The sequence below is a fragment of the Hylobates moloch genome, unplaced genomic scaffold (assembly GCF_009828535.3).
Source record: "Hylobates moloch isolate HMO894 unplaced genomic scaffold, HMol_V3 SCAFFOLD_1, whole genome shotgun sequence".
Lineage (NCBI taxonomy): Eukaryota > Metazoa > Chordata > Mammalia > Primates > Hylobatidae > Hylobates > Hylobates moloch.
Window position 1 is genome coordinate 207,489,450 of NW_026652276.1, and position 14,791 is coordinate 207,504,240.

The following is a 14,791-nucleotide window of genomic DNA, read 5'->3' on the forward strand; positions in this document are numbered from 1 at the left end:
TGGCGGTCTACAGCCATACCACCCTGAACGTGCCCGATCTCATCTAAAAGAAGTGACAAAGAAGAAGTGTTGTGCAAGAACTTTATGGCAAAAATCTGGAAGTCACTTTTGAGTACAGTGATCAGTGCTTACGTAGCTAGCAATCTTTTTCTAAAATAAGAGCATCTTACAATTAAACAGATTCCACCCAGATGTGGACTAGAGATTTGACCTTGGAAGTGAGAAGGAAAAAAATAGATCTAGGAGAAATTTCAAATAAACACTACAATTTGTTGACACAGTCTAAACAGGGTAAAAAGAAGAGAAGTCAGTGTCAACTTCCAAGTCTGGATCTCTGAAAGACAGAGATAATGTTGATATACAAAGGAGGAAATAAAATAGACACTGAGCATAACACAGAAACATAAGGTAGGTTTTAAGCCTGAGACCTATGGACAAAAGGAGATTTGACCTTAGAAGTGAGAAGGAAAAACATAGATCTAGGAGAAATTTCAAACAAACACTGTAATTTGTTGACAGAGTCTAAACAGGAGAAGAAAGAAGAGAAGTCTAAAAAGAAGTCTAACTTCTTTTCTGTAAACTTCTAAAAAGAAGTTTTTATTATTCTAAAAAGAAGTTTAGAGAAAAAAATGGTTTAAATATAAATAATATTACCTGGTTTTTGGCACGATAGGAGACGTTCAACGAATAGTGACCATTTTAAATATGATACATTTGGGGTTTTAGATAGCTTAATTTCACAATTTGGGTTTTGGATGGCTTTCCGATCCCAGTTTTGGATTGTTTTAGTTCACATTTTTGAAGATGTAAAAGGGCAGAAATTAAGAAAGCAGCGAGGAAAGCATGAATGCAGCTTTTCTAGCAGGAGATATGTGAATAATGAGAACGTCAAGGGAATAGTGCCTGGGAGAAAGGCCAAAATCAGGGGCAACTTGAACAGAAGGAAGATGAGATAAAGAAGACAAAGAAACAAAAAGATTCAAAGCAATGTGGTTTCCCAGAGTGCAGGGAAGGGGAAGATATAAAATGAGGACATATTAGCAATCACCAATCTATGCCTGTGCTATACATGAAAAATATATAAAATAATAACAGAGGTGGAAATAGGTAACTTGAGGGCCTTCTTTGGAGACATGTACATTATAATCCTATGGCAGTGACTCCCTTTACTCATTGCTAGTCTTCTTGCCATCTTCTACACATACTCTTCTTTTGCATTTCAAATGTAATTATTTCGTGCTTGTTATTGTTGGTTCTTGACAATAAATAGGCAGCGTAACCAAGTGTTCGATAAATTGCCATTTGATTGGACATTTTAGCATGGGGAAAATGTTTTGTTGAAGAAAGGACAGCGCTACAGTGATAAGCTGCCTGCTGATGTAAACACTTTAAGGGTTTATGACAGGCTCACAATCTACCAATACTATTTTCGATTCAATTCAATTTGAGTATATGAGGATTTTAGAGAAAGCAGCTGCCAGGAGAAACATATGACATTTAATCTCATCTGAGAACATGAAATCTTCTACAGAAGCTATAACTACATACGTGTGTGTAATTTGAGTCTCAGTATATATTCAAAAAGGTCATAGAGGAAGCTGTATTCTATAGGATTTAAGCCAACAGACAAAAGAAAATACATTTCTTGGTATTTTTCCCAAGATACACTTGACTGAACAAATAACATAGACAGTCTAAAATTCCAAGTGAAAACATTCAACTGATTGCAATTTTTGAACTTTTTTTTTTCAAAATGGTAACCTTAATTCCTTTTATAAAATCCCACAAAAACCTACAATTAGTGTGGATGCTATTTGATTGGTTGAAAACTAGTCCCTGTGAACAGGATTCAAAACACTGCCAAAATACAGAACCCCGCGGATTACCTTATGGACTCAATATATTACTTTAAAAAATGATTTTAAAGAAAAACAACAGAATAATTGAAAATTGACTAATTCTGATTTTATATGCAAGGCACTCAAAATTACACAAAACTGAGTTGTGGTAAAGAAAAAAATATTTAGTGAATTTGGTCATGACCATGACAAGTAGTAAAAATAAAGATTACTCTAAAATTTGCCCAAGCGCATTGTATTATAAAATCCATTTACGTATGTTTATTGCAGCACTATTCACAATAGCAAAGACTTGGAACCAACCCAAATGTCCAACAACAATAGACTGGATTAAGAAAATGTGGCACATATACACCATGGAATACTATGCAGCCATAAAAAATGATGAGTTCATGTCCTTTGTAGGGACATGGACGAAACTGGAAAACATCATTCTCAGTAAACTATCGCAAGGACAAAAAACCAAACACCGCATGTTCTCACTCATAGGTGGGAATTGAACAATGAGAACTCATGGACACAGGAAGGGGAACATCACACTCCGGGGACTGTTGTGGGGTTGGGGGAGGGGGGAGGGACAGCATTAGGAGATATACCTAATGCTAAATGATGAGTTGATGGGTGCAGGAAATCAACATGGCACATGGATACATATGTAACAAACCTGCACATTGTGCACATGTACCCTAAAACCTAAAGTATAATAATAAAATTAAAAAAAATAAAAATTAAAAAAAATCCATTTAACTTTCAAATTTATATAATAAACTGGTGATTATATATTTAAATTGGATGCATCATTTACAAATAATTTGGCTTTTATTTCTAAAGAGTGTGCCTTTTATTTCAACTATCAAACTTTGTTTCCACATTATTTAGCAGATTTGTTTACTCAAAATCATAATCTACCAGATACTCATGCTGTGTATGTTTACTTTTGCTTTTATCCACACAAATTGATTTTTACCCAATTTTCACTATTTTGAGCCCAAATACTCTTCTCCATACTTGTCTAGATGCAGTCATTAGCCATTTAAAAAATGGTTTGCTCTTTTAGTCCAGACCAGAGAGAAGGCTATGACTCTTCCTTGAAGTCCAATTGGGTAGAATCCTTGTAGCAGCCCCAAAGAAGGTTGCACGTTACAAGCAAAATCATATGCCATAAACTGCAAACATCTCATTTTCCATTGTCTTCTGTTCCTAATTCAATTTGAAAGGAGTCCTCTTCTTTCCACTTCCACCGCCACATGTCAAGCCCCCAATATTTCTTGCCTGGATTTCCTCAACAAACTTGCTATTTTATTTTTTCTTATCCACATCCCCTGCAACTCTTCAGACTCTCCACTGGCAGAGAAATTTCACAAAATATAATGGCACCAAGAACATATTCATGCTCAAAAAGAATAAATATACTCAAATCCCTAGCAAATGAAGTACAAACATGGCTTAAATCCCTTCATAAAATGACTCCCAATTATCTGACTATCTTTATTTTATAGTAACCGTATAATTTTTCACCCACACTGGAAAATACGTTTTCAGTGGAAAAGGTGTGTTTTTAACAAGGAAAAAAGGAATATGTGGCCTCCCAGTTCTCCTTGTGGCTTTCCTAAACTTAAAACAGGTTTTTGGTCACAGGTTTTACAAACAATGCCCGACTTTCCCTTTTCTGAAAGTGTAAACCCACTATTTCTATTGTCTAGAAGGCCGTTTGCATCTGTTTCTTTCCTTCAGGCCTTTTTAAATTCCCATTTCCTTCATGGAGAGTTTCTTCATCCGTTCACCATCCCTGGTCCCAAGACCTCATACTGTGAACTTCACCTCCATTATCTTACTCTGCCTTGACCAGTCACCTCTGCACTTGGTATTATCCCCTGACTTGACCCTTAAAAATTTGATGACTTCTTATTCATTTTTGCATTTTTCTGAATACCAAAGGTTTTTGCATGAAGCAAACATTTAACAAATATTTTTGATGAAATGCCATCATCAGCTATAAGCTGACACTTAAATTGTGGCCATTGAAAAGTATTTATTTAGCAATTGTATTAAACCTAAAGAAGACGACGTTCAAAAAGGATTTGTGTCAACCAAAGATTTCGAGTCATTTTACAAATTCAAAATCATTCATCCATTTCTGCATCTAAAAGATTTTCTTTAAACATTTATTATATATCAAAAGCCCCTAATATGAAAATATACCTTTATGTTGTCTTAGAAAAGTTTTTCTTGAGACTTTCACTCAAATTCTTCTGTATGCAATGATTTACACTTGAATAATCGTCCATCTCCTGATCCCATTCTATAGAATTAATGAGTTTGAATGTTTTTTTGTTTTGTTTTTCCTGTTGTGTAAAGAATGCACTCATATCTCTTGAGTTACCAATTTTAGATTGTATCTATTGGCTACTCACAGAAAAAGAAGAGTGATTTAGTGTTTGCACAAGTCCCCTTTCTATCGTCCCTTTTCACAGACGTCTCAATTTTTATTTATTTATTTATTTTTTTTGGAAAGAGTCTCACTCTATCACCCAGGCTGGAGTGCAGTGGGCACAATCTCAGCTCACTGCAGCCTCCATCTCCCAGTTCAAGTGATTCTCCTGCCTCAGGCTTCAGAGTAGGTGGGATTACAGGCACCTGCCATCATACCAGGCTAATTTTGTATTTTTAGTAGAGATGGGGTATCGCCAGGTTGGCCAAGCTGGTTTAGAACTCCTGGCGTCAGCGATCTGCCCACCTCGACCTCCCAAAGTGCTGGCATTACAGGCATGAGCCACCATGCCCGGCCAGACCCCTCCATTTTTTAAAGTTATATTACTATTTTTTACTTAGAGGGTTTGTATAATATTTACATTACTCACATTAGCAGATAATATTTATTTGTATATTTGCTTGTATAATATTTACATTATTTACATTAGTAGATAATACTTCTCTATTTTTTTTCTAGATTCCTTCTAACAATATAATACCAATTCAAAAAGCAATTACTATATTATAGCTACTAAATATTATTCCCTTCAGATTTATTCAAGTAGCATGACTGGACTTGCAGAAAAGGAGTAAGCATAATTATTAAAATCCTGGCTTTTAAAGGATTATGGATATATATGAATATATAGTGAATATATTAACCACCAGGGTCTAATATATCCTTTCTCGAGTTAAAAAAAAAAAGTTAAAAAAAATCCTTCTATCACATGTGATCATATGTGATTGCCACTGCCTTACTGTCTCATATCTGACATGCTTTTTTTGGATAATTCATATGTAGACATGTAGGCATCACATTTTCTGGGCCATTTACATTTTTAGCCTAACATGGATTGATAGTTTGGTTGGCTATAGAATTTTAAGTATAAAACACTGCTCCCTCAAGAAAGACTTTGCTCAATTCTGTTTAGAATTCAAGCAGGCACATGAGATCTGATGTTCATTCTTTGTGGGTATCTTTTTTTCCCTTCTAAAAGTTCCTAGAATTTTCTGTCAATTAGTGAAAATCTACTAAGATGTTTGGCCCTTTCCATTTTTTCAATTTTAATAATTTCCTTTCTTCAGTTGTGAAATCTTCCTTCTGTTTTGTTTGTGTATTTAGATTATTTCCATTCTTTGTCTCTGTTTCCTCTTCTAGGATGTTTATTAGATATATATTGGGATCTTGCATTTATGCTCAACATGTCTTAACTTTTCCTCATATTTTCCTCTTTTTCACTTTTCTTTCTGGTTCTGACTTTTATTTTGCCCTCTAGATCTCTGCTCTGGTTCTATGTTTCAGCACATCTGTTCAGCTTTTTATTTTCACATTCATAATTTTAATTTCTGGGATCATATGCTTATTCCCTGACTGATATTTTCCACAGCCACTTGCATGTGTGTGTATGGGTATGTGTTCAATATTTTCTTGATTCACTCTTAAAATGCTAGTTAAAATTGTGTTTTTTTAAAGAACATTTTCTTATATTTCCTGAATTACCTGTGGGATTGTGTTTTTGTTTTTTGGTTTTTGTTGTTTTTTTTTGTTTGTTTTTTGAGTCAGTTAATGCTGTTTTGTTTGTTTCTTTTTTAGTGTTTCAAAATTCTGCTCTGGGTTTTCTGCAGTTATCCTGCCATCCTTAGCTGTTGATGTAGAATTATAATGGGAGGACCAGGCTGCATGACAAAGATTACTGGTGGGGCCTGTTTTCTTTGTTTGAGAGGGCTGACTATGAACTTGTGAGTTTAGTGATTGTTTTACCTGGCTCGCTTCTCTTAAAGATGCATGGATATTGGCAAGCAAGCAGCCTGGAACTTACCCCAGGAGAAACCTGTTGTAAGAGTTGAGACACTTATATTCTTATCCTAGGTAGAGCTGTATTTCCTATTCCCCCTGGCCATATCTGAAATAAAATCACTTCCAATTCTGCTCTTTCTCTCTCAGTGCCTTATAGGTACAGAAGTCCTCTGTCCTCACATAATTCCCATTTTTTAAGAGTTCTTTCTTTTAACTGGAACTCTTTCTACATTAAGGTTGGAGCAGAAAGGGGAAATGAGAAGCCCAGCTGGCCCATATCTCCTGAAATGCAGTTCTTTAAATATTTCCCTAATGGTCACTCCGATGCCTGCTTCAGGACTTTATGTTGACTTTAGGTTTGGAAATTATCTGGGACTTTTATAGTAAGAACCATGTATGCATCTTGGGTTGTGCTTCCCTTCTTTGAATTTCTCCATAAATCAGACCCAACTGGCTTTTACTTCCCGAGAGTTTCTCAGTTTTACCAAACGTTGGTTCTAACAATATAATGGCTTCCTCTCATTCTCTCTCCCTTTCTCCTTTCCTTCTAGTTTTCTTTTTTAAAATCTCATTATTTTTGTCATTTAAATGTTACCTTAGATGGAGGACATACATGTGTCTTTGTGCCAGCCATTATCTTGAACCAGAAACCAGGTTAAATTTCTTTTTATATATTTCTTTTAATTATTCAAATAAATCTGTTTCAAATTTATTTTAGATAGCCCGGAATATATATTAATACTTGGTTAAATATTTTTTCCACACCTTAAGGTAGGTGGTACTAACCCATATGATACCACATTTAGATTTTTCTTTTACATTTCTCAACATAAAAAATATATATATATATGTGGTTACAGCCAAAAGGAACTGTTTGCTTGCAATCTGTTCTTCCTGGCACCCTGTATGTTCCATGAGAGATAAGCATCTACTAAAGCATAAAAAATGTCTTACAAATTCATAATAAGTAAATCAGTCACTACATTCTGTATTATCAACAGTCCTGGGTGTCATTAAGGTTCTGTCTGTATAGAAAAGATTAGGTTTGTGTATATGATATTCTCCTAAAGCATTTTAACATAAAGTCATGGTCGCTATGACTCTGAAAATATTCACATTTCAGTCTCAATCAAATCTAGTACCTCAGGATTTTTCAATCGTATTCAGAAAGCTGAACCATTTCGATGTGTTAGCTCTAGCTGTAAGTTCCCAGCCTGAGTATCCAATGGTCTAGTTGCATAAATTATTGTAATTTGGGCAGAGAATTCAAACTGTTTGTAAACTCAATTTCAATTGAAAAATACCACAATGTCACTAATAATCAACACTTAAATTAAGTAATCTTCAGCCCCACAGCTTCCTCAGAACCCCCAAAAGTTGGATGTGTAATCTAAAAAGATTCACTGAGCAAATTTTATTTGTGCTATCAAAGAAGATGGCTTCCCGCAAAAGAATTCCTCTAAATGTTAAAGTTCGTAATTTTCTGCAGGAATAATATGTAGCACAATCAGAAAAAAAAAAAAAAAAAAAAAAAAAAAACTTATATAAGGCAGCATTCCCTAGGAGAGCCACTTGGCAGTCCTGCCTGCATGGGCCCTACATGAGAATTCCATGTTTCCTCTGAATCTTCACAAGCATATCATTTAAACTAAGAGCATAAATGAGGCCACATAAATGCTTTCTTTTCCAGTCTTTTTAAAATTTACTTCCCCCTTCCAGAGCAGATTGCAACAGTCTGGTATAATTGATCTTGTCCACAAAAAATCGACCATAATACATTAAATAGTTCTGTAATGTGACACCATTCAAAAGGATCTGCTTCAAATGACTGTGAACTGACAAGGAAAGAAAATGGTATATAGTTGGCCGAGCGCGGTGGCTCATGCCTGTAATCCCAGCACTTTGGGAGGCTGAGGCGAGTGGATCACTTGAGGTCAGGAGTTCAAGACCAGCCTGGCCAACATGGTGAAACCCCATCTCTACTAAAAATACAAAATTCGCTGGGCATAGTGGTGCACATCTGTAATCCTAGCTACTTGAGAGGCTGAGGCAAGAGAATCGCTTGAACCTGCGAGGCAGAGGTTGCAATGAGCCAGGATGGCGCCACTGCACTCCAGCCTGGGCAACAGAGCAAGACTTAATCTAAAAAAAAAAAAAAAAAAAAAAAGAAAGAAAGAAAGAAAGAAAATGGTACATAGTTTACCAACAGATAGCCTAAGATAGTTATATGCAGTGATTAACGATTACAAACATACAATGTGGATACTGATAATCATTTCTACTGCCCTCCTTTAAATAATTCTTGCTTGCTCTTCTCTTTAAACATGTAGTAGTCCTATTTGAGAATAAGTGATAATGACAAGTTTTTAGAAAAAAAATCTACATGACCCATCATTAAATGGGAAATCATTTTTTTCAGAAAAAAAATTGTTATAATGGAGAATACAATAAGATGCATACAGAAGATTCCCATTGTGCTATAGTCTAACTTAAATCACAAATATGCATTTATATTATTATATCATTAATATTAGCTCATTGAATAGGCATTTATTGAGAATGGACTATAAGAAGAGCTATATGTTAAGAGACATATTCATTCAGACAGACATTGCTTATTGTCCACAATAACGATGACTTTTAAAAGTGAGAAGAGGAAATAAAGGGGCAGGAGTGAGTAGAGGGAGGAGTCTAAGGTGACAACCAGGTTTCTGACTTAAGCTGCTATGCATCCTGAGGCCACTGGAAGAAAAGCTGGTTTGAGATTTATTGGAGGTTTTTTCTTTTCTTTTCTTTTTTTGCCTTTTTGAGTTTTATTTTCTTTTCCACTTTGAGGGTGTTTAGTCTTGTTTCCATCGGATGCTCTAGAAGAAGCAGAGTGCTCATTGGAGGTTGACAGTGTCATAACCCTTGTCTGATTATCTCGATTTTATGAGCCCAATTAAGGATGATAAAATATGTTTTAGAGATTTCTGCCATCCTTACAGCCCCTTATCATCCCTAAGGATACTTCTCCTGACTATTAAGTTAATTACATTTTAATTTTTTTCTCTTTTCAGTACAATTATGTGAGTTTGTGTTATTGTGTGGCCATGCCTCAATGGTCTACCCTTCCTTCACACCACTTTTCTATAGGGAAACAAAAGGTGCATTTATACCATAATTTAGTTGAATTCAGCAGTAGCTACAAATGATGTTATTAAAATCTATTGGGAAAAATGATTCATCTTGATTCATTCAAAATGATTCATTCAAAAACAGAAGACAAAGGAATGTGGGGAAGTTAAATGATATATCATTGAATAAAGGCACTTCAGAAAGCTATCTGTCTTCATAACTGCTACGTGTCCCTTTATAACTTGATTTTACCCAAATGTTTTCCAAAACATCTGTCTAAACTTTTCAACTAAGTTTAGTTGTTATTCCTGCTACTTGTAATTTCAGAGAGACCTGTATGGTTCGATGCATTCTCTGACGTTATTCTGAGAAGAAACAATTAAATGCATACTGGAAGACATTTTGCTCTTCTACATGTTGTAAATTCGGTGTCACCAATGCACAGTTGCAGAATGCACAGTTCTATTGTTTGCTTTCTCATCACAGATCTGACCCCTCACCATCTTCCCCTGCCCTTAAGCCTGATCTTTTTCTGATTTTGAGCCTGGCACCTTGCTGGTGCCGGCAGGCATCAGGAAAGCCTGGGCTGGGAGCCAGACTCAGCCTTGCAAACAAGGATCAGGGAAGCCGACTGACATGGGCTCAATAATTAGTTCAAGGCAGGACACAATGCTCAATAAGGAGCTGCTGGGTTAATGGACGTGTGCGCTAGCTAGCTGTAGTAAACAATTCAAGTTGATAACATGGGGCTGATTGTCTGAACAGTACAAATGAAAATGGAGGACTGACCAGCTCTTTGGTCCTCCAAGGTCAATACAACATTTAAAGCCTCCTTATAGAGATATACAAGTTTTGTTCATTTTTAATATTCATGTGAATAATTTAAGCAATGTGAAAACATAAACATTCTCAAGCATTTATTTATTTATTTTTTGGTAGAGACCAGGTCTCACTCTGCTTCCCAGCCTGTAGTGCAGTGGCATGATCCTATCTCACCATAACCTTGAACTCCTGGGCTCAAGCAATCCCTGCTGCCTCAGCCTCCTGAATATCTTGGACTACAGGTGCACAACACCATGCCCGGCTAATTTTTTATTTTTATTATTGTAGCGATAGGGTCTTGTTATGTTTCCCAGGCTTGTCAATTATTTTACGTATTGTCTTGAATAGTAAAAGAAACTTGGACAGAGAATAGCAGGTAGCAAATTTTCAGATATAGATTTAGGGTAACACAAAATTTTATAATGTGAAGTACCTCAGTACCAAAATCTTAGCTATTTATAATATGATAGCCCTTGATGTAGAGCTAACTTAAATTCAACATTTCCATGACTAAATAATTTGTGGACTCTAAAATATTCTCAAAATTCCTAGAGTTAGCATTTCTTAATTGATTTATTTAGCCTTTTTCACATTCAACTATATTATAAATACAAAATGAATCCATTAACATATTTTATAATGTGTCTTTCAGTGTGCTTCTTAGATTTAGTTTGATTTCAGAAAGCTAAGAAAGAAAAAGGAATTTTGCTAGCCACACTCAATCATATCTGCGTAGGCATAGCTATATAGACACCCATAAAATTATGCATAAACCCCAGGTTTTCAAATGAATGAACACCTCCCACAGTCTCAGCAACACAGGGCAACCTCCACCCTCTGGCATATACATGTGTCCATTTCACTGTGAAATTCTTATCATCTTCATCACTGCTCCTCAGGGGGCATCTACAACTCTGCAATGTTATTGTTCTGAGAGAAAATGGTTATTTTTTAAAAATTTCCTTCAAAAAACCTATTTAATAGAATCACAAGTTTATTCTCTTCAGCAGCAAGTTTGCTGAAGTACATTATTTGTCCAAAAATAGTTGAAGGCCACATTGATTGAGGAAGGGATGAATACTCATACTAATGAGCTTTCTGTCCCGTTGTTGTGGAAATTTTCTGTGAATTTGCTGGGATTTTCTGCTGGGTCATGCAGAACCTCCTTGGAATGTTATAGCCTGGGAAATGTAATTACCCCAGGACATTTCATTTTTCTCACAATTTCTGGTGTCAGAGGATGGAACAATCAAGTCCTCACTCTGAAAGGACTCTCTCACATGCCCATCAGGGCAGAAGGGCTATCATTACAGAAAGACAGCATTCTCCTCTGTTTTTCAAGCTGGTTTATCTCCATCCCACTACCCGAAAAGTGGAATTCAGAGTTCCCTTAGTTCTCTGCTTTTCTGTACATACAACTACAACATCCAACTCAGCAAACACTCCCTTCCTATACAGATATTCTTTACCAGCAGTATTGTATGTGGAAAACATTAACAAGAGATTAGTGACAAAAGAAATTACTTCGGGGGAGTCCATTGATCTTTGCCTTCTAAAATTTATAAGCTGCTTTATATAATTGTCCATGGTTGCCTTCTTTACCCTCATCATCAATTTCCACATATGAAAAAGTAACAAGAATGGGGACTGAGAAGAAATAGTAAGATGGTTCAGACTGAACGAAGCCATTCAGTTTTTGTATGTGTGTGTGATTATTTCACTATAAACTCTGCTTCCATGACTAAAATCATCATAATTACCAAGCAATGGCTTTATCCCAGAGTTACATAAAACAGAAAAGAAGGCATTTATCATGCAGTGGCATGTCTCGGGGACAGCTTACCCCTGTGAACCACGTCTGCCCTTTCTTCCTTCCTCTTTTAATTAACATTTGGAAAAGAACAGTGATGTTAGCAGATAGCAGAGCTGGGAAAGGAGACTCAGAAAGGGATGTGAGCTTTGTCAATTTTCAACCTTGCCAAGGAGGACACATTAAAGTGTTTTTCATGGAAAATCAGGCTTTGTCAACACAAATTCAAAGCAATGTGACCTTGATGGACAGATATATATATATATATATATATATGAATGCTAAGTAAGAATAGCACAGACTGAAGCATCTTTAGAGAATATAAGTGAACCAAATAAAAGGAGGAAAAGCATCCTAAAAGAAGATGTTAAATCCAGGAAAATGTTGTCAAGTGCATTTCCTTCTACTTACCTTTTCTGCTGACTGGGCTGTACCAAAAAAGATGGGGATGAAAGCTAACCAAATGATGCAGGTGGTATACATGGTAAATCCAATAGGTTTGGCTTCATTGAAAGTCTCTGGGACACCTCTCGTTTTAATGGCATAAACAGTACAAGTGACCATCAAGAGGATACTGTATCCAAGTGAACAAATGAGTGAGAGATCAGAAATGTCACACTTGAGCACTCCCCTGGCCTTCTCTGGATCTAGTGTCCGCTGCTCTCCATAGTCAATGATGATATGGGGGGGATCCACAACAAACCAGACAAACACTCCAAGGAGCTGGACGGAGATGAGGCTGAAGGTGATCACCAGCTGAGATGCTGGACTAATAAACTTGGGTGCTGTGACAGATTTCTTCCCCTGCTCAAATATTCGGTGGATACGGTTTGTTTTGGTCAGAAGGGCTGCATAGCTGAAACACATGCCAAGTCCTAGGAAGATCCGTCGGAAGGAGCATATGATTGTATCTGGTGCTGCAATCATTAAAAAGGTGATTGAATAACAGAGAAAAATCCCTGTTAGGAGCACGTAACTAAGTTCGCGTCCTGAAGCCCTCACGATAGGTGTGTCATTATAGCGGACAAAGGTCACGATCACAAAGGTGGTGGCGATGATTCCCAATATTGCAACAAACACAGGCACCACAGCCCAGGGAGAATGCCACTCCAATTTGATGATGGGGATAAGCTGGCAGCCTGTGCGGTTCATGTTGGGTCTCTGATCCAGAGGGCAAAGTTCACAGGACAGCTCATCCACCTGGTAGTTGTAACCTTCACAGCGTTCACAGTGCCAGCAGCAAGGAACCCCTTTCACCGTTTTCTTCCTCTCCCCCGGCTTACACGGCAGGCTGCAGACAGACGCCGGGTGAGTATGTTCTCTATGAGCCCACTGCATGTCTTCCACCTGTGAGTATAAAAAATTAATGAGCCTTCCATTTTTCCCCCATTTATAATATCCTAATCCTAGCCACGGGTTTGTAATAAATCATAGAATGCTGACAGTACAAATACAGTTTACCATAATAAGAGTCTAGTTTTTTTTTTCCCTTATATTGACTTTATGAAAGTGTTAAGTGACTGGATCCAATATATCATTCACCTCATCAACTTGATGAATGTCATTAGTTTCCATTTACCTCCTCAATGCTGACCAATGTGACATGTGGAGAGAGATTTATTGGTCAAAACAGTTTTAAAACTAAAAAAATAAAATACAAAAAAATCATAAGAAGCCCCATAGAAAGATGCTTTAGAGTTAATCACAAATATAAATGCCAGAATCCCTGAAACCCTGGGTTAGGATATAAACATATATAAAAGATGATCCATGTCTTTCTACCATACTTAGGGAAATTCAAATCACACTGCATCAATTTTGAAAGGAAATGGCAAAATGAGTTACTTTAATCTCTGACTTTCCTCATGTGTTCATGGAGATAACTATATTAATGTGTTTTGCCCCTGTTTAGGCTTGAAATATCCTTTTTTTCTTCAGTCTTGCATTTCCATGTTGTGCAAAACACCATGCGGAATGAGATAACTTGATGGTAATGTTTTTTTACCGAACGAAAGTGGCCTTGTGGTGATTTAAAGCAGGGAAATTAGTACAAATGAGATTTTCCCTACTTTGCTTACTATCTGCTTCAGGGCCTTAAAATTCGACCTTATGCTTTCAGGTTAAATCATAGCATAACTCTATCGAGATACAAGCAGTTCGTGAAAGAGACAGTGCCAATCATTGATCTCTGACCTTGAATTTGTTTTTCTTATTAGACATACAGTAATTTTAGCAGAATGCTAATAGGACAAAACTGAAAATTACGGATGACAGGAGACCACTTACTATGAAAAGCAGCTACTACAAAAGGTAAGCTCTATGAAGTGAGTAATTTTTTCACTGGTGTGAACAAACAGTGACTGGCACACAATTTGCCCTCAATACATATTTGTTGAATTCATGAGGGAGAAAGGATGGAAAAGGCACCACAGCAGATCCCTGAGGAATAAGGAGACAGCTTGGAAGTACTGGGATATGGAAACAGAGGGTACTCAAGAGGCACAGAAAGGGAGATGAAGCAATGTTTCAGAAAAAAAGAACAACTTATTTTCATAAGTTCGCCTTTACTAATAATCCAAAAGAATTACTATACGCTGTGGTAGTCAGTCTCCACTGTGGCCCCCAATAACCTCACTTCTGAAAACTGATGTACTCCTGTGGCCCCCTCCCACTTTGAATAGGGCTAGCCTGTGTAAACAATAGTATATTCCAGAAATGATGATATGTCTCTTCTGAGGCCAGGTCATAAAAGGCATTTTGGTTTCGGCCTTGCTCTCTGCTGGATAATTCACTCGAGTGGAAGCACTCCAGTGTCACTGATGCAGGACAGACGAGCCCCAAAGTGGGACCAAGCCTGCCAGAATTCTTGGCTTCACCCAGGAAAGAATTCAAGGGCAAGCTGATGGCGGTAGC

The 14,791-nt window shown here is 36.8% G+C and overlaps 1 protein-coding gene across 1 annotated transcript in view; it reads right to left on the reverse strand.

Moving 5' to 3' along the window:
- Positions 1-14,791, reverse strand: part of GRM8 (glutamate metabotropic receptor 8) — an 845,421-nt gene that overhangs the window by 82,643 nt on the left and 747,987 nt on the right. The window contains exon 8 of the mRNA XM_032761623.2: positions 12,290-13,225. Coding sequence (XP_032617514.1) covers positions 12,290-13,225 — 936 coding nt within the window. The remainder of the gene's footprint in view (positions 1-12,289; positions 13,226-14,791) is intronic.